This window comes from Gavia stellata, chromosome 3, assembly GCF_030936135.1.
Source record: "Gavia stellata isolate bGavSte3 chromosome 3, bGavSte3.hap2, whole genome shotgun sequence".
In the NCBI taxonomy this organism is placed as follows: domain Eukaryota; kingdom Metazoa; phylum Chordata; class Aves; order Gaviiformes; family Gaviidae; genus Gavia; species Gavia stellata.
In genome coordinates this window covers 52,891,539-52,912,531 of record NC_082596.1, presented here as the reverse complement: position 1 = coordinate 52,912,531, position 20,993 = coordinate 52,891,539, and the positions used below count along the sequence as shown (strand labels likewise).

General features: G+C 38.0%; 1 protein-coding gene across 2 annotated transcripts in view; it reads left to right on the top strand.

The window, feature by feature from the left end:
* The first annotated feature begins 15,953 nt into the window (after window positions 1-15,953).
* Window positions 15,954-20,993, top strand: part of GREB1L (GREB1 like retinoic acid receptor coactivator) — a 61,651-nt gene continuing 56,611 nt past the window's right edge. Inside the window, exons 1-3 of one of the 2 annotated variants that reach the window (XM_059815450.1) lie at window positions 15,954-15,965; window positions 16,396-16,555; window positions 16,782-16,979. In XM_059815450.1, the coding sequence (XP_059671433.1) occupies window positions 16,399-16,555; window positions 16,782-16,979 (355 nt within the window). In that variant the 5' untranslated portion in view covers window positions 15,954-15,965; window positions 16,396-16,398. Of the gene's footprint in view, window positions 15,966-16,395; window positions 16,568-16,781; window positions 16,980-20,993 lie in introns of those variants that run through there. The other variant, XM_059815449.1, reaches the window with a different exon arrangement.

Below are 20,993 nucleotides of genomic sequence, written 5' to 3'. Positions count from 1 at the left end.
GGATGCACAGCGCAGGGTAGCATCGGTGGTCCCTGGCAACAGAGTTGTTTAATGTCTTTCCTCAGAACACAACAATCCTACCCAAAACTTTTCCTGAGTGAGAGGTGAGGGTTATAGCTGCTTTCTTAAATAGGCTGATTTTTAGAAATGGGAGGAGGGGGAGGAAGCTTAAAACTATATTGCTTTTAATTTTAAAACCTGGGTTTATGAATTGTAGGTGTACAGCTGAAAGAGTTGTGTCCATTCTTGTTTTGACAGCAGGCCCAAAGCTGTGGTCCCAGCTTTAAGCCTAAGATCCCATTTATGAGCAATAGAGAAAATTCCTTTAAATCTTTTGGCAAAAGATTGTCCATTTCTATTGAGAAACCAAACCAGCTTGTGTGCCTAATAAAGTCTTGTCGAAGCCCAGTCGATGATAACTTAATTTAAAGCTTGTCCCGATATTAATTACTGTTCTGTACAGCCCTAGGTATTTTAGGAGTTACTCTTCTGCCTGCTGCTTGCTACACTATTGTTGCTGTTCTTTGGGGTATTTCAGCTGTATTCTCTTTCATAAACTGAATTTCTATTAGAAGTGTTTTCACTTAAATACCTTTATGGGATGTCAGTTAGGAGAGCAATCAGCTAATTCTGACTTAATTTTGAACATTGATCTCCAGTTTAGCATAGATAACCGCTCACCCATTTAGTTTGTTTCTTTTTAAACCAATAGTTAAAATAATTACTTCTACATTATCATCTCTTTTTTATGTTTCTGTGATAGTTAATTTTCTTGTATTGATGTGCTATGTTCCTAATATTTCATATAGCGACTTCAGGGCCAAAAATGTGGAGATTCTGTGACAAAGTTGTACTTTACTTCTGTTGAATGCAGAGAAGCAGCCATGCAGCTTCAACCAAGTATTCTTATAAAGAAAAAGATGCTTTTTTAAGTGGTCAGCCCTCCTTTCCCCACCCCAGTTCAGTTTTTGCCCTAGACCAGGTTTGGATAGGCAGGTTTTGTTGTCTTGTTATAAACTATATGCTGGCATGAGTAATTCTGATTTTTTTCTCCCTTCTTATTTTTCAGGTGTTTAGGAGTTTTAAACAACTTCGCAGCAAGGCTTCACAAACTCTTAGCTGCATCCTTTAATCATGACTGCATTTCAAATAGGTTAAAAGGAATCTAAGAAGGTACTGTACTTGCCTTTCCTAACAGACAATGCTTGGTATGTTTGTGTTCAGCATCTGTGCTTTCATTTCCATTGACTACATTTTAGGAACAGTGTGGACTGTAAATAATGATTTTATTTTTGCTTCAGGCATGTACAACATCTAAGTTCTTAAAAAATCTTGAAATCCAGTTCATATAATTAATCAGCCTTCGCCAAAGAGGGCTGGTTTGAGCTTCCCTTTTTTCTTATATATCCACAATGAGGTCAACTTCATTATTTAATGACAGTTCTTTTGAAGCAGTAACAATTTGCTTCTGCTGTTGTACTTAGAAGCACTGCAAATACCTAAGCAACTAGCTAAATACATGTTTTATGCACCTGGAGGGTGGATGTTTGTTTGTTTGTCCTGTCAAAGGGTTTGAAACAAATGGGAAGAAGAATGCAGATCTTTGTAATGATCAGGATAAATTTGTGCTTCCAACTGAGATTCTCACACATCTTTTTTTTCCGGCTTCTTAAAGGGGGGAGGCTTGTGTCAGTATACAATATTGGGCTTGCATAGTTTCTTGTTGCATTTAAATAGCCAGTGTACCCAGAAGGCTGAAGATCTATTCCTGCTTTATGACCTGTTGTATCCCTGGGGCAAGGGCAGCACTGAGCAGAGCAAGGGGGTCATGGCCACAGCCCAGGTTCTGAGCGGCGCTTGGGGGTTCCCAAAACCTGTCTGCAGGAACATTTTGCTCGGCAACATCTGGAACATGGTAGAAGTCTGGAAGAGGGGGAACCTCTAGGATTTTGCTTCGCCAGGTGCTAGGAGGAAGCAACATTAGCCTTTTTGATGGGGGGGGAGGCAGATTCTGCGGCCCTGAAGTTAGGCTAAACAATTGCGGAGGTCAAAGGACAGCTGAGTGCGGTCAATGAGACACCCTGGGGTGTATTTTGTTACTTAGTAAAAGGAGCAGCATCCTAAAACCCTAAAGGATTCTCTTGAAAATCTGTGTTGTGAAAAGGTTTTATGAGTCTGATGGCAAAAAGTGCTGATTTAGCTAAGGAATGCTTGCTTTTGTCTAAATGAAAGGCTAATCCTTACCAAATGTTGGCAGCTATTATAGTGTGGTCAATGCAGGTCTGAAAGGACAGTTAGAGTAGAAGTATACTTCGGGATCCCAAATGTTTATCATTTTAATGGTTCTTTGACTGAAAAGATTTCTGAACTTTTACCTTTGAGCCTAAAATTTATAACGTGAGCAAAATATTTGAAAAAGTAAAAAGTAAAAACCTTCACTTACAAATTAAAAGACTTTGTTCCTTAGGGAGCTGTGCCTGCCTGGTTCCTCTATATCCCCTGTATCCCTAGGATACTGCCTAGTTTAAACTATAACTTCTTTTAATCTGCTAACACTTATTAGTTGGTTGAAAAAAATGTGGGGTTTTTTTTCTGGTCTTGAACAATTTTTACTGTTTTTGTTTCAATGCACACAAAAAAAAGTAAAGAATAGGTTTTGAGTAATTCATTCCTATGATTTGCTTAGCATTATCTTTCTTTAAAGTGACAGCTTATTAACACTTAACATTTGTCATAGAAACAGATAAGAAATCAATGTCAGAGCCAAGACCTTGTAAATAACCCAAAAGGAAATGTAATAATGGCTGTCTTCACCAGAGAGGTGGTGGGGGAAGGACTGGGCATGTGGCAGAAAAGGTTCAGTGCTTTTTGTTTTCCTTTGGAAGGGGGGGGTTGTTGCAAGACACAACCCGGGCCTCTGACTCTTTGGCCCTACTGTCTTACACAAACACTCATTGTTGAATTAGGAAGAAAAAGATACTCGGGAGCCAGTGGTGGTGGCATTTTTATAGCGACTAACCTGGTGTTTCATCATGATATTTAAAAGAACACCATAAGAAGAGTGAAAAAGAATAAATTGCATCATTTTCAAGGGGAAAAAAATGACCAAAGAAATTTTTACCAAAGTAATTTTTTTTTTTTTTTAAAGAAACATGCTTGCAAAATATAGCTCTCCAAAGAGCTTAATTTTTAAATGCTTTAGAAGTACTGTATACGGATGCTTAGCATTGATTTATGTCAAGGTTAAGGCACCTTTAAACAAATAAAGTTGGGAATGGATAAACGTACTAAAATACAAATCGCCTATTAAACACAGAAGATGTTTGTATAGCATTCAGGTTGCTACAAAACTGACACATCTTGAAATTCTCCTGATAACCCCTTCTAAACTCATCAGGAAATGATAGCATGTGTGTTTGAGGGGTACACAAGGGAGCAGCCAGATAGGATAGAGATGGAAGGTCAGGCCTTAACTTTGACTTTCTAGTCTTCGGCTTCGTGCTTTTGCAATAAGGCAATAACAAATGAAGAAAGGATTAAGGTGATTTATTTATCAATCAGTTTGGACTGGCTTTTGCTGTAGGAACTCGATGACATGTCTGTTTGAGTCTGTTTTCAGCTTTATCCCTATAAACAATATCACATTTTATGCATATATCTATATGAAATTAAGGGAGATATAAAATAAACTGTATAATAAAACTGCTTAGAGAAATACATATTTGAGCTATAATGCTTAATTTTGTTTGTAACCCTAGAATTTAATTACTCAAAGTATGTAAAATGGAAGTGTATGGATTATTAAGATTTTTTCTCATCTACTGGGGAAAATTGTTCTGTATCTATAAAGTATTTATCAGGGTTTTTTTTTCAAGTGGATTTTAGCCTGCAGTGAGAATTTTATACATAGTATTTATATTCTACTGTGGCAGCAGTCACAGAAAAATATGAGCACTAGTTTCTTGAGTGTCAGTATTTACTGGAAGTTTTATATGCATGCCTTCAAGAATGCATAGAACCTGTGAATCACTAAACCTTAATAGCAGCTTTGGGAATCAAGACTGTCTCTGCTAGCATGTTTATGTTGCAGGTAAATTAAGTCCAGCCTGTAAACATCATTAAGACTCTTGCTTTTGGGAGAAAAACAAGTAGAGAAGCACATCTAATGTCTCCAACAAATAATGTATTTTATTATAATTTTTTCTTCTTCCAAGACACGAAGACCCCATACACAATTTATTGTAGCAAGTGATGAATTGTATCATGGAACAAATGTAGGCATTAGAAATAGAAAATTGTTTTCTTCTCCTATTAAGTGTTAATAGTACGTAATTTTGAATTTTTGCATTTCTGTCTTACATAAAGGTTTTTCTTTGCCAGGCCTAAATGGCACTATAAAAATGGACATTTATCCCACAAATACCTATTGGGATTCCTAAGTATCTAGAAAAGGTAGCTTGAATGTCAAAGCTTTTCTTTTTAGATATATCTCTGGGTGTGATGTTAATGTTTTGTTCTGGCAATTGCCTGTTCGTTGCAAATTTCATTTTAACTGAAATCTGGGATTTTGCAGAAGGCCCAGTAGTGATGTGCATCTTTGATCTCAAAACAGCGGTTGCCTCCGGTAATTTCAGAGATTCTGGACAGAGCTTTGTTTATTTTACAGAAGAATTCGTGGTATTCTGGGGAGGGGAGAAAGTAGAGTCAGCTTTGACACGTGACGAACACATGTTGCATAAAAAGAAAAGGAAGAACTCTAAAAAGCACTCTGCACTTTGAAGTTCATTTCCATTAAAATTCAGTACAATAAATTTATTGGTTTTTTCAACAGAAATTTTATGAGCAATTTAGATACTGTTTTCCAGCAGCAGAGAAGTTGCAAAAAATATCCACACAGTATTAAACTTGGCATTACTTGTGGGTTTAAGGTGGTTATTATAGTTTTGACCTATGCAGGGTTTTCTTGTCCATTCAGTGCATTGCTTTTTGGATAGAAATGGCCATGAAGGAAGCTGGCTTTTCTGGTTTTTTTTGTCTCTGCATCACAGGCTAAAAGTGACTGCAGAAGAATGATGTTAGATATGCTTCTTGATCTAGAGACTGCATGGGAGCTTCAGATAAGAAAAGATTTGTTCTTCCTGTCTAAAAGATATTCCGAGTTCAGATGAGCAGAAACACGATCATTTTGACCTGTTTGAAAATGGTATTTTCGGAAGAGCTGCACAGGAATGTGCTCTGAGTAGACTTTATAAACATTTTGGCATAACCTCTCGGCAAAAGAATAGGGGCTTGTTTCCACCTTTGGTGGCTCCTTTTTAGAGATGATGGTTTCCAAGCCTCTTAAAAACAAGGAGATCTCTTTTTGAGATTTGGCTTGTTTTCAGCCAGGTCTCTAGGGAGGAAAATAGACATTTTTTGGAGGAGTTGAGGAAGCAACAACCCAACTAACTGTCTTATATCCAAGTGTGTTACTGAAGGCACGTTTGATTACTTAAGACTTGCTTCATTACTCCTTGATTTAATTTTAGTTTTTAATCTAGAAATCTGTGTTAGGGATTTGTTTAATAATCTTCTGGAGAGGGAAAAGAACAAAACTTGATGGTGCTTTTGGCAGGATTATGCACTTTACAGATTAAGTAGATATGGGAAACACCGCATGAGAGGCTCTTGGGTGCAGGGTGTTCTCCTTTGTACAGTGTCACAGACGTGCTCTGGCTGCAGAGACAGTCTCTCTTTCAAGGTGGTAAGCCTGAAATTACTTTCAGGTTGCATATTTGAAGAACTGCCACGCTACATCTCCAACTCCGCCAGCTTCCGGAGGGTAAAAAGGATTGCTAACAGCAAAAGAAAGGTTGAAGTTTACAAAGTCTTAATCCAGTGCTTCATTTTTAGTCTGTTATAACTGTCACAAACCAGAACATGCACCAGATAAGATGAGTACTGTGGAAGAAGAAAATACTGAGTAGATGTTCCTGAAGAATTGGGTCATCTCTGTTTGGAAAGTTTTAAGAGCCAATGTAATCTGTATTACCATTATGCCTATTAGTCAGAAAGACTTTTTTTAGTAGTGTCAATTAGCACAAGTTGTTAGAATTAAGAATTTTTGGAACAAGTAATGTCTCTGCAAGATGAATAGCAATTAGTTTATATTGCTTGGCAATAAAAATTTCTTTGCCTCCCTTATTTAGTAGCACTTTCACATGAGAAAACTTAAAAAAAAAAAAGAAAGAAAAGAGCAGGGGGAAAACCACTTTTAATGCAGATGTAGCTATCTAGGATGATTTTTATTAAGAATTTTTCTGTTTAATGCTTGTACTGTACACTCTGATGTTGAGATGTGTCAGAATGGATTACATTTTAGCTTCTATTTTCTGTATCTTAGTAGTGTGTTTTTATGCTGCTTTTCTATCAAATAGTGTCATCTTGGCTAGCAGTCTTAAAAAACGTCAATCGGTGTGTATGCATAAGTTCCTATATAAATGGTAGCTTGTGCATACAAATAATAAATAGCATAAGCTATGATGTTTAAAACTTAAATTTTTGCAGCCTAGTGGCCTAAGAATTTACAATAATTTACATACATGGTTTGCTAAGCCATAGTGCACATTCCTACTCCATAGCCCTATCAAAGACAATAAAACAACACCAGGCAGGTGAATATGTACTTACAAGTTTGATGTCTGAAGGCAGATCATGAGAAGTGGTGTAGAGAGGATGTGCAGGAAAAAAATGAATAAGAATTACCAACAAGTTGAGCAAATCAGTTTGAAACATTAATATCATTAGCTTTATATGGTGGCCTTTGTTAGTCCAGTTGTGTTGAAGAGTTGATCACAAACTTCATTGATAAGGCATTCAAAGGATGCTTGGGATTGTAGGTGAAGTGCTCAACTTCTATGTAACCAGGCCACATATGCTTAATAGATCATCATCCCTTTAATTTTCATGAGTAGTGCAAGTTGAGATGCCATTATTAATGCTCCTTTTTATGTCATTACATGGCTCTTTTGAAACACTAGTAACTTTCCCTTTCACTTTCTCAGCATAGAAGCAACCCTCAGGGAAAAAAAATACAGAATTCATGAAAGTAAGCAATTAGTGATAGTTACCAGCATTAAACTTGTTGACAAATATGGACTTGTGTTTCGTATTTAGAAAGATGTAACAAGACTGTTTACTGAGCTTCCCAGTCATGGAACTTAAAGAAGTCCACATATCATTTTTAAAAAATGGTGTAATATTAGACAGTGTTCCATTGAAATAAACAATACATCTCCATTAAAAACACAGCTTTAAATTAATTAACTAGTACATCTGAGAAGATACAGTTTACATTATAGATTATTGTAAACTACATAAATACATTTTATGTCTCTAATAGTTCTGAATAGTTTGGTTTAATTAGTAATTACTAAATATAGTTGTTAGCTAATAACTTACAATAAGATCTGTGTGTTACCAGCAGAATATGTATTGTTAATGAATGACTGTACACTTATGTATATGAAAATTACATAAAAATAACAAAGTTGCAATAAAAATCTGTTATGTTTGGGAACAGGTACTGATTTTGAATACATGATTTGGGGAACAAATTTGGCCTTGGAAAAAATTTTAGTAAGCAGAAAAATGCTACATGCAGTTACAGTTATTTAAATATTTATTACTTTAATTACTTAGATACTACATTAGTTTTATCTGCTGTGTTATTAGCGGTGGTAGCTGAAAGGATTCAAACATGTAACTAGCCTGATTGTGCTAACACGCTAAGTTGTTAGGAGAATAAATTGTAATTCATGTCTGCAACTAATTGCAAAATCAAAATTACACGGCAAAAATATGCCTTGATCCTAGAGCTGGGATTAAGCACCATTACTGATTTGGTTGTATTGCACAGGCATTAATAATGTGGTTAATAATCCTATTGATTTAGGGGAGAGAACATAAATGGGGAAAGCTATGTATGAGCATGCTTGTTTTAAGGAAGCAAGCTGAGATTTTCAAAAGTGCTCCTTAGTGATTTATTAGCGCTGCCTCTGCAATGAGTGTGTAAGCATCCACGTGTGAGCACATACTCCTTTTAAAATAATGAAGTCTTTTAACATTACCAAAACTTCAAAATGAAAAGCTAGATTTGTAGGGTGATAACCTTTTTTTTTCACCTGAAGGTTTTTTTGTTGGAAGAAAAGAGAAAATGTACCTTTTCTGTTGAAGGTGCATAGTAATGATGTTCCATTCCCTACGTACATTGTGAAAGATCCCAGTAGCATAAAAGGATTTGCTCCATCTGCTACAAATTAATTTTAAAAACCCTAGAAAACCTTCACAGTAACTTACCTGCTTGTTTCATAACATCATTTAAAAGGGTTCTAAAAGCCTTGCAGTCAGAATAGGTTAAATCAACATAATTAACGCCTGAAAGCTTCTGTATCATGAAGGATATAGGCCTGTTCATGTAAGGTTCATACTATATAATCTTCTCACTCTTGGTTATATACTACTGAGCGTTTCTTTTTTTTTATTACTGGCAACTGATTTTTTATTAACTTTTCTACTCTTTTATAGCCTTTATGGTCAAATTTGTTGTCATCTGACTTCCTGTCATTGTCCACAACCCTGTATCATCAGCCCTTCCGTGACACACCAGGGAATGCAATGGGAGAAGACTGAAAAGGATGTATTATTTTTAATATTATAAACACAAAAGATGGTTTATTTGTGGTTTCTAATTAAGCTCGTTTTTCCACAGTAGGAAGGCAGAGGAGGAATAATTAGGGGAATGGTATATTTGCAAAAGTTTGGGGGGAGGGTTGTGTGAACAGATGTGTGTGGGTGGATGAGAGTGTAAAAGAGGCAGTAAAAATGTATGAGTGCATGCAAGTGGTGACAGAACATATAGTGCCTATTTGTATATGAGCATTTGCGTGCATAAGACAGTCTGCACATGAAAACTAGCCGTGCATTTACAACTAACGTCAACAGATGTTCCTTGATTCCAAGTACCCCACCAAATGGTATCAGCTACTGTTTTGCTCCATTAGCATTCAAGTCTCTTTTTCATGTAGTTTTCCATATTCAGGTAGGCATATATTGCCTTAAATGCTTCTAGCATAGCGTCATTTATTCACAGAAACTAGTCCTCCATAAGTTTTGCGTATTGTTTAGTCACTGTAGGTGAGTTCATGTAAATTAAGCTGTGAGGTCAGATGTTTTCTTTCATCAGCTTCTTGTATCTGTTTACTGAGGAAATGGCATCAAATGAAATTTGGCACATGCTTAATCCTTAAATCATCTCAGTCTTCACTAGAGGAATGTGTTGAGCATCCCCAGTGCACCGACTGCACTAGTTTTCCTCTTGCTGGGCCGTAGGAGTTCAGCCTACCTGGAATGCGACATTTCTTTTCTGAGTGGGAGCCATAGCCTGGAGAAAAGTAAAGCCAGTGCAATGTCTGTACAGTTCTCTTTGCTAAGCTTCATGTGCAGAAATCTTGTGAAATTACTTCCAGGTCCAGTTTGGGGATAAGAAGAACTGATTGTTGGCAGGTTTATGTAGTCGATTCTAACTACACAGACTTAACTCTGAAACATTATTGTAAAACTTCAGACTTATGAAAGATTACATCTAAAGATTCTGGGAGAGTTTTATCAGAACATTTGAAAGATGAAGAAAAATGCGAGACGTTAGGCAATAAACACAAGTGCTGAACTTGTAACTTAAAATTACTGAACTACAATTTTGTAAATCTTGACTTGAGCTTAATTTGCATTGAATTCTGTAACATTGCACCTTGCAATATATTCTATGTTTGCAGTTGTAAACTCTTCTTTATGTATACAGCTCAGTAAATAATACTATTAAAAAGAACTGAAGAGACGTTTCAGATTTTAAGTAAAAGAGATGAGATTGAGTTTCAGTTTCTATTTCTTCGTGGTTTTTCTTTTTCAGCCTCAGTGTTATATCACTGCTGGTTTATACTGTGAAGCTGAAAACTCCCAGATCACTGCATTTTTTAAAATGCAATTCAGACTTAATTTTTGAAGTATTTGGGGGTGATTTGAAGTTGACAGCTTCATGCATATACGCTGAACTTACTACCACCATCCTGAATTCAGGTGTGAATTTTACTTTTAGTATGTTTACTGTTTTGTGAACTGTGCCTGAAGACTATGGGGATAGTCTTGGGGTGGAAGGGATGAAGCAGTAAGGGGATAGCAGCCTCCATATTAGCACCACTTGTGATTTGCTTTCTGTTTCATGTTGTGGGGAAAGATCTGCCCTGTTCCACCATCCTGCATGTAGCTCTGGTGTGTATCCATTTGTCTTTTTCTGTCCAAGGAATTGTCCAAATCCCACTCCTGTACTACTCCAAGTACAGATACTATTAATTGAGCAATAAGAGGAAGAATCTTGTCAAGAAAAAACAGGTGTTCTTGATCTTTCCCATTCCTCTGACACAGTAGTGGCAACATCCGACTGAAAGACTAGATTCTAAACAGTATTGGAAGCCGTCAATATTTTCTTCAAAAGTAAAAATGAAAGGAAATTCTGCTGTAAACAGAGTCAATACGAACTAATAGTTCATTTTCTTGAAAGACTTTGTGAACAAATTATTTGTTTATCACTTGCTGCATAAGATTGTAGACTCTTTTACAGTTGAGTTTGAATATCCCTAACCAAGACAAAAGCAGGGTGAGAATCTCAGGATCTTGACAGAACTGTGGGGGGAAAAAAAGGATCTTACAAAGGTTATGAGATACGGGGTATGTTAATGAGACTACTCTGCCTTGCACTCTTGTATTGACTCACACATAGGTCTTTCCCCACTGAATACTACAGTTAATGCTGGGTATATACTTCTGACTTCGAAGTCCACACTTTTAATTAGCGTATATATTTGTTATTGTTGTTATTAACTGTCATCCTTTCTGCTATATGCATGTTCATATTACATCCTAATGATGCTCTAATGGGAAAAAATACTACTGCCAGAACATCAATAAGAGTGATGTAAATAATAGAAAATGCTAGCTGTATCTGGAACAACCAGTTCCCAAACAATTCTACAGCATAAATAGATGCCGCCTGGTCTCTCTTTGACTAAGATAACCCTCTGAGATACATAAGCTGTGCTGGGCCTGGCAGTGCCTTTGTGAAGGAACTTGCTTTCTTTTCCTTTGAAGAGAAACTTTCCTGTGGGGTTAGGCCAGATCAGAAGCCAGATTATGTGTTTTGGAGAACAGAATTACATCATTAGGTTAAACACAAAGTAAGGACTTGATAGAGCCGACTTAATGGAGGGTGTTTGCATCAGATTCATCATTCGCTATCAGGTAATTGTGAAATTGCTTTAAGCCATAACAACCACGCTCACCCCCTCCCTCATCCTCCAGTTCAGTTCCTCTCCTTTAAAGTCTCTGGGGTCATGACCCACCTGGAGGCCAAATATGTGGTATCTGGTCTACTGAATGATCTGATTATATTTTTACTAGCAGAGCCTTCAACTCGGTGTGCAGTGCTACTCCAAAGAGCTATTGGGTAACAGTCCACTTTCCAGGGGTTACTTTTCTTTTTTTTGGTGTGTGAAGGACCATGGTCACCTATTTTTCTAACTAAAAGTGGGTAGTGTTTACTGTACTTACAGATTGCAAGTCTGCTGGAGCGGTAAAGAAGTTGGGCTCTGGTTCTTCTTGAACATCCAGTGTCATGTTTCTGCACAGATCTTTTGAAACCTGGATGATAGCATAGGACAAGATTATTTGCTTGAACTGAGAAAACTTTCTTGTAAGTTCAGCTTCTGGGGTTGAAAGAGTCATCAGAATTTCCCTGGGTCCTTCACCACACAGTTAAGCGATGCGGTGCTAAAATCAATCATCTTTGAAATTTTGCTTTATATTACTTCCATTTCTGTCTGCCTCGATGGAAGCTCCTGTCAATTGTAGTTTTGTTTTCCATAACGAATGCCCGTATTTACCTTTTTATTAAAAACTATAGCATTAATACTTCTTCACTTTCAGTCAGGTTAGTGGAATTTAGTGATTGTCTTGTTCATGTCTCTTTGTAAGGACCCAGATTGAGATGTGAGGGCTGCCTTCCAGCTCTGTTGTTAAGGCAGCTCTCAAACTCCAGCAAATCTCACAGTTAATCCTCCAGTCCAGTTCAGTCTTCTGCAAAGAAGACTTGAAATAGGCTTAGGAAATCTGCTTTGAAGAAGCATAGCAGCCGTGGAGATGTGTTGGGTAGTAATCATGATGCCTTAATATCTGGACCTTTGCAGACAAGTACCCTGAGAGTGACAGAGCCTGGAGGTGCAGGTGATATGAATGTTAGGAAATTCTCCTCTTATTTCATGTTTTGTTGCAGACTTCATTTTTAAATTTTTCAATTTTACTTGTGTCTTCTAGTCTCTCTATAGTAAGTTTTAAGGACATGAAATAAAAATTGTCTGTCTGAGTAGAGTGGCAAAGTTGGTGAGGTAAAGAGGGGAAGCCTGGAGAGTGCCTGTTGTCAAACTGAACCTTCCTCCTTGGCGGGGGGGTGGGGTGGGGGGAGGAGAACGTACAGCAGCAAATCTTACTATACATATACACTCTGCATAATGCACATATTAACATTCTGCAGGGTCCAATCCAAAACAGAGCACAAAAGGTGGCTAAGAGAAGTAGGCAACTTATGAATTACACTGGTATCCAGCGGTGCAGGTAAAAGGAAATGTGAGGGCTGGAATACTGTCTTACAGATGTGCAAATTGCTCATCGCTGGGAATCTAACCAGCTCTGTGCTGAGCTAGCTGCAATTAGAGCACATGTAGATATGGAAAGAATTATTTACCCCCAAATCAAACCTCCTGCCCATTAGAAACCTCTCAGTGCACCAAAGTAGGCTCGGGCATAGTTTGGTGCAGTATGGCTGGATACAGGACAGTGAGTGTGAGGGTGAGCACTGATGTATCAGTGTTGACAGGAGAAAAAACAGGCGTGTGAGATTGGGGAGGATCTCCTCAGTCAAGTCCAGCTCCCTTTTCTCTCAGACACTGTGTCAGATATTCTCAACTGCATTCGACCTGGGACCATCTTTCCCACATCCCCCCAAGCTCACTGATGCTACATCAGATGTGCAGAATTTTAGGGAAAACTTGTCTTCATTTCACTCTAGAAAGCAACAGGGTTGGGTTTTTTTTGTTTTCTTTGTACCAAATGGCCTCACATAGGAATGTAGCATAGACATATTGTTTGGATAACTTTTTTTAACAATGAGCGTTAATTTAGTTACATTAATTCATTGGGTTTGGTCACATTTAAATGCAGATATGGCAGGTACATGTCTTAATAACAGAAATGTTTTTTTCCTCTTTTTTCCTTCCCTTCAAAATCCACCAATTTAGTTTTCCTGCAGACTCTTTGCTGCCTCCTCAACCCCGCTCTGCACACACGGGCGCGTTTAAAGCACATTATGCTCCTGCTGCCTCCTCGGCCGCTGCAGTGGTGCGCTCGCTGTGAGCTTCCTCCCATTTACACTGAGAGGAGGAAAACGAAGCGCTTCCTAATTGCACCAGGTGTTTAGGGGTAGAATAAAAGCCGAAAGACTAAGGCATTAATACCTTGAATTGGTGCCTCTTGGCTTTTGGGCAGGCTGGATCAGGAGGGCACAACCCAAACCGACCAGCAGCTTGCTGTCAGAGGGTCTCGCCAGCTCCTCTCCCCCACGGAGGGAGAGTCTCCTGCTCCTCCCGCCCTTGCTCTCCCCCCCAGCTCCCTTGAACTCCAAATGAGGCCCAGATGTCCTAATGGCCTCAGGCGGTGTTAGGAAATCAGCTGCCCAGTGCTGGCTCCCTGGCACTGGTCGCCGGGGCTCCCAGCTTCCCCCATCAGAGCCCAGCAGGACCCCCAGCCACTCTGCCCTCTGGTACCTCTGCCAGCCCCGTCTTGCACACATGCATCCCCAACAAGCCTTCCTCCTGCTCCGCTTCCATGCTGCAGAGACCAGTACTCACACAAGTTGCAGTTCCTAAGCTTTCCTTTGCTTCGCATTTCCAATTTCAATTTTGTTTTCTCTTGGCAAGCTAGAAATGTCCTCTGGTAATATTAACCAACCTTCTCAAGTAAATCCACAGCAATTGCCATCCACAAGCAAGACTCTTTGTATAGATTCCAGGGAGGCAAATTAAATAGGCTTGGTTCGCCAGCATTTTTGCTGTGTGCATACTGTATTTTATTAATAGTTTCCCCTCAGAATGAAAATAGTTGGCATAGATTGTATACAACATACAGGTTGTAGAAAACGTGGAGGATGAGCAGCCTTCAGGCAGATGATGTGCTGTGGGAATTTCAAATTTTCTGATTCTTAAAGATTGATTCATTTTTATTATGGTATTTTCACTAAAGTCTTTTCATTTGAATACATTCCTGAAATCCTACCTTAAGCACTTTGTACCTGACATAAAATTCCACAGCACAGAAGTGAAATTTTATGGTATGCAATTTAATGTTACAATAGTTTGTCGTGATTTTACTGACACTTATGAAAATATCATCACTGATTTCAGTAAAACGAGGATTTTGGTCACTTAGCTGTTTTTTATCAGTTCCTTGTTCAAAGGCACCTGACAGGATTTATTGTACTCCAACCTTAATCATGCTTCAGCTTAACTTTTCCCCTAACTCACTTTGTAGTTGTGTGTTTGTACACTCTCCCTGCCATTCCAAATTTAATGAAAACTTACAGAATGAAAAAGAAAATCTACTTGTCTTAAATATTTTATTGCTGAAATACCGGAATGTGTCACATTAAGAAATTGTGTTTATCTCTATATTGTCTCCGGTTGGGGTAGGGAAATGCTGTTGCCCCAAAATTTATTAAAAGCGGGTCTAAGTCAGAGATGTGGAATTCTTTGCCCAAAGTTGTATGAAGTCTCTAACTGAACAGGGAACTGAGCTTCTCTCCCAGGTTGGAGGTGAGTAATTAGATAAGCTTCATGCCTATGTATTCCAGTAGTATAGTAATATTAACTCTTAGATATTTGTCTATACCAGCAGATCTCAAATGCTGCTGTAAGTGGTTGTCATCACTATTGCTCTTTTACAGGTGGCCCTGAGGACCTTGAGCAACCCAGTGATAAAGCAGGAGTGGAATTGTAGGTTTTCTAAATGCCAGCTTATCTTCTTGGCCAAGGTCTCTTCCTGGTCATAGGGCTAGATGACATCTAGTGAAGGGAAGTACAAAGATAACGTTATAAGGTTTTGTACTTTTCTATCTATTGATTTAACTGGGGAAAAGTTATCTCTGTTGAAACAAAATTCTCCGAAAATGCAGTCTTGTATTCAGAATATTGGAAAATGTTAGACTGCTGTTTCTTTGGAGCAAATGTCATATGGTATAATGATCCAGCAAAGTGGAAAATTGCATGTTTCAGTGAGTCTCCCTCAGCTCATTGTAAAACTTCCATGGCCATCCTGCTACTAAATGTTTACATTTGAGAGTCTGTATCCTAATGCGGGGGGCACAAGTATAACACGCTGTGGACTATATAATGTCACCCAAAGAGAAGTGATGGTCTGTCTGTGCTTGAATATTTCATGAAGTTCATAAAGTCATCATTTTTATAAACATAAATGTTAATGTCAAAGCAGATATTTAAATGATTGTTATCACTATACTGGTGTAAAGCATAGTTTAAAATAAAAACATTTCACAGCATTTGCTGTGTATGGTTTGGATGCTATTTATGTCTCTGTTTTTTTACATACATCTTCTGTTGTAAGAGTGTGATTACACAATTTAAATTGTATGGATCAGACTACATGTAAATCATAGTGATACATTGAAGATAAAAGGTGAAGACCCTGAAAAGACAGATAACTGGCCTTTGCATAATTTCAGTTAATATTAGCAAGAGGAAAAATTCAAGTTATTGGATGTCTATATGTATTATTTCTCTGCAAATGATGGCATACTGACAAGTAAAATTGTGTTAACACAGTTAGACAACTAGTGATGAAGCCAAACTTGATGTTTTTAATTTTCTGTGTTACGTACCCTTCTGTAGTCTACTCTGAAAATCCTAAAAAATACAGTAATAATGATTTTATTTACCTTTCATTAAATTCTACACCAGGCAGGTTCTTGAGGCTGTTGAGGGGCCATGTACGCAGAAGACACAAAGAAGTGTTTTAGAAATGTGCTAAAACCTGTTACTGAAACAAGGGGACACAGTCAACGAGATAGAGACAAATGTGAAGATGTACTACTAGTTAGAGGTGTTACTTTCATAGCATACTTTCTTGCTGACTTGATATCACTGTCGCGGTGGATGTCAATAAGACCTCACTCTTCATCTGTAAATGGTCTGCATATGCATTTTCCCACCCCCTTATCAGATGTTTTCTTTGTGTTTTTAGATCATGGGGAATTCATATGCAGGGCAACTAAAATCTGCCCGTTTTGAAGAAGCTCTTCATAACTCTATAGAAGCTTCTCTGAGATGTAGCAGCGTTGTCCCACGGCCAATCTTCTCACAGCTATACCTGGATCCTGACCAGCCTCCTTTCTTGCCGGAAGGTAACCATGAAAGTATGGCACATTTCAATTGTTGTTTTTCTGTGTGAGAAAAGGGTGTGATATATTTCATTAAAAAACCCCAAAAAGCCACACAGCAGTTCATTGTGTGACACAAAATCTGAATCTCGGGCCTCATTAAGGAGAATGAATGTCATGCTGGTTATTTTAGAAGGAGCTAAATGCAAGTACTGATGAAAAGTTTGTTTTATTTTATATTCTTGCTCAGATGTGAAGCCAAAGGTAGAAGAGTTGGACAAAGAGTTAGTACATCGCTATGCACAAAATGGAAACCTGGACTTTTCTACCAACCAAGCTGTTAATGAAATGGAAGATGAAGATGAGGATGAAGACATGTCAGATTCAAGTAGTCCACCAATCCCGTATTCACAAAAACCTGCCCCAGAAGGGTCTTGCACTACTGATGGTTGGTGTCCGTTCTTTTACGTGTGTGATCTTTACAGCTAATTCTCAGTATAATAGTCTCTACAGTTAGAAACTCTTGAGCTAGGAAGTCTGGAAATACAGTTTATAGTCAAAGCCTTAAATATGAGAAAATACGGAATAAGAGGACTTGTTTCAGGACATAAAATGTGATGTATTATTTGAAAGCAGCATCTAAAACTTGCTGTGGCACTTTATTAGTTTCTGAAAGCCCCTTATTTTCGTTGGTCATCATTGGTTTACTGTCCTCAGAGAAGTTGCATAAGTCAGCATCAGTATGGCTGGTTCTCAATCTATCCCTAAATTATTCTCAGAAACATTGGCAAAGCTGGATTTAGTTGCTTCCATGGGCAGAAGGAAAAGTTTGGAGAGAGAAAATGGAGAAGAGACCTGGTGTTTCTTCTGCTGCCAAGGGGATAAGAGAGATGGTAGTGGAAACTTGCCTGTTTTGTCTTTGCCACCTGCCTGCTGGCCATTGCTAGTTTACCCTGAGCTGTCCTGCTTGTTGTTCTAGATAAGCAAAGTTGTTGACAGTAATTTTTTGTTTGTTTTTAAATGTGTTAAAGAAAGGGTCAGATCATTATGAATATGCCTGTTGGACCAAGTAAACTTGATGTAATTGGTTCATCTTATCTCATAATTGTGCTATTCTGAAGATTTCACTTCCTTAAAGAAGGAAGATCTATTCATATTTATTAGATATGCTTCTCTTAGAAACACCTCCTGCCCCCCTCAAACCCTTGGAAACAAACAACCATTCCCACCAGGTCCAAAACCTGTTCTTGACATTTTTTTCAGTATCTCCCTGAATTATGGGCTGCCTTGGGCAGAGATCATAAAAACTTTTCATATGTAGAATGGTTTTATACCTTATTATAGTGTATGGTTATGTGCAGTGATAGAAGTAAGCACTAGTGATTGGTAATCCTTTGACATTTTTGGGGGGTAATTGGTGGCAAATGTTGATGTTTTTGCCTTTACCCCTTCTGAATGCAGTTTATATAAGCATGTTTACTCTCCGTAACAATGTACCTCCAGTTCCCTGTAATACAATGAATAGAAAGGCTGGAGGCTATGGGAAGCTGGGGAATATTCTTGGGAGAATTTGTTATTCACACAGAAATGTGTTTGCTATCCTTTGGAGGCTTGTAAATTGGAAGGAGCAGAGAAGCAGAAAGCATAAAGGTGTGTTCCTAGAAAGGTATTCTCAACTGAGGACAAGTATCAGTAAAGGCTGCAAAATCTCCTGTGGAGAGCAGAAGTTCTCATCACTTCTGTTAAAGAAATGTAAAATAAACTCGGCAGGATGCAGAGGAGAGCCAACAGGATGGTAAGAGGAAGGAGTTCTATCTAACGAGGCTCTTTGCCTACCAGGACAAAAGCTGAAATGGCGTATGCTTATACCTTCTAAATATACCAAGGATAAAACACTAAGGAGGGAAAAGAGCCCATCATGCCAACAGGGCCCTGCAGAAGTGTAATGGATGCATAAAATGGTTGTGAATGCATTCAAATTAAAGGTTTAGGATTCTCTAACTATTGGTGACACGATTCTGGACCAGCCTGCCAGTAGCGGGAGTAGGGCTCAAAACCTTATCTGGCTCCAAGGCCACCATTCATTCGATTGTGAAAGAGTTTTTATATGACATCAAGAGATCTTTCTCAGTCTCACTCACACGTTCTGGTGATCCCTGGTTGCATTTGCATGCCCAGACAAAAATGTTAGTTGTGACTTTCCAGATAAAGGTCTTTGTCTTTGCTTGAGAGGTGTCCTTTCATCCACGTGCAAACTGTTCCATGTTCACCAGCGCCTTTGCTGCCTCTGCTCAGGATTGCTTCATAAGGCTGCCCTGCTTGATGTGGCACTGCAAGGAGGTGCTCAGCTGTCAAGTGCTCGCTGCAATGCAGACCTCTATGCTGTGACTGCATATTGCATGTCACAAGGTTATGCCTAGTTACCCTATAGTTACATAATACATGTAATTATATGGTCATATATATAGATATATGTAATATTATGCTTTTTAGTATGTCCTGGAAAAAGATGACCTTCCAGGGGCAGTTCTGTGTTTTGATTTTTATCTAGAAGTCTTTTCTGATCAGAGCATCCTAGAAGAAAGTTTCCTATGTTACATCTGCAGAATTTTAGGATTGTTCATTAGTCTTTGTCAAGTTTACCATTCTGAATTTACAAAATCTGTCTCACTCTTCAGTATTGTTCTCAAGGAGCTAATTTAAGAGAGCAGTGGTTTTGTATCTGGAAAGGGAAAGGAAAATACATTTTTTTAAATACTGCTAATGATCTGTTAGGACAGTTTCACGTAAATATTTAAAACACTCAGGTACTCAAACATTCACGCTGCAGACCGTATCTCAGCAAGTTATTAATCTGATAGCTCATCTTTCATCTCATGAATATGCCCTTCCAGAGATGTAAGACAGGATTGTGTCCATTTTTTACATCCCTTATCTTAGTTATTCAATTACAAAGATAAATAACATTAGGAAAATGTTAAATAATACTGATAGACTAATTGAAGTCACTGTAAGTGTTTAGATGCTTTAAACTAAGCATGTATTTAATTGCTTATCGAAGAGCAAAATATTGGTACTAGAACCTGCAGGTCATAGCTCTGCTTGCTGTAAAACCCATCTCCCACCTTTTAGCACAGATGGGGTGAAACCTTTTTCCCTTTTAAGGTATTTGTGCCGTTTGCTTTTTCTGATCTCAGGATATATGCCATAACCATCATATTATTTTCTGTGGTGACTTCTTTTATTCAGATGGCTGAGTTGTCCCTCACATGGGTGCAGAAAGTAGATCTTAATGCCTTTCTTAATCAGTTAAAAAATAAATGCCTCACTAGTGACAGTTTGTTGGATGTTCCTTCTTAGCTAGCCATAATATTAGATCCCTTAACTCTCCTATTAGCCCACTGGAAAGAGCAAATGCATTTGCCATTGATCCTTAACTATTAGTCATAAAAAGTAAAGACTTTGTAATTAATTAAGAAGAGTAATGGTATTTGGGGGATTCACTTACTTTCAGGGGCTTTTTTTTCTGCTCAGCACAAACTTCTGTAACTAACTTACCCATTCCGTGAAAATAAGGTCTTCGTTTTCATACGAGTACCTCAAATATGCAACAAAATAATACAAGAAGCTGTTCTGAACCACTTGTTTGCTGTAGCTTTAAAAGAGGCTATTTCTAATTTGTGGAATAGCATTTTATGCAAGCTGTGGGAAACACAATAGTAGCACCTTTCTTTTGTTAGTAAATCCTCAATTTACCTGATGCTTAAAGAAGGACCAAGGTAGTTTCAGAAGCAATTAGGTAAGCAGGTACTTAACACCTGATCAGTTACCCTGATGTTACAATAGCAAGTGACAGTGACCAGTAATTCATATGTAATTCTTGGAAGCTAATTCCTTATGCAAATACCCCATTTATTGCAGTACAACAAGGGGCTTGCACCCCACATTGAAACTACTTCTTGTTACTGGTGGGGAAAGGGAAAATATATACAAATTTCATTTTTAAGAAGATTCCAGCACTTCTAGGTGTTGATAGTTGTGGGGATACATTTTCATTTTCAGGAAGATGGGACTCGATTAATTTAAATGAAATTATGTTGGAGAATGTAAATGTGCTTCTCAGAAGCAAAAACTAATGAATTTTCTTTCAAAGAAATGCAGATAATGTCTGTAAAAGCTATTCATTATTCTTTTTTGTGACTGCTCTTGGTATTTGCAAATCTCTAATCAGAATATAAATGCCTGTTCTTTTTTTAAAACAAAGCTGAGATCCTGTGGGAAGATGATTTTTTTAATGGAACAGCTCAGCTGTGTGGTTTTACTTTTTATAATTACACATTGATAAACAATTTCATTAAGAGAAGCTGGTTTGTTTTAGTGGCTCATGGGTTTTCTCTTCTTCATACTTAGATGTCTGTAAAAGGTACATAGGTAAATGTGACGCTGAAGTGCCATTCTTTTT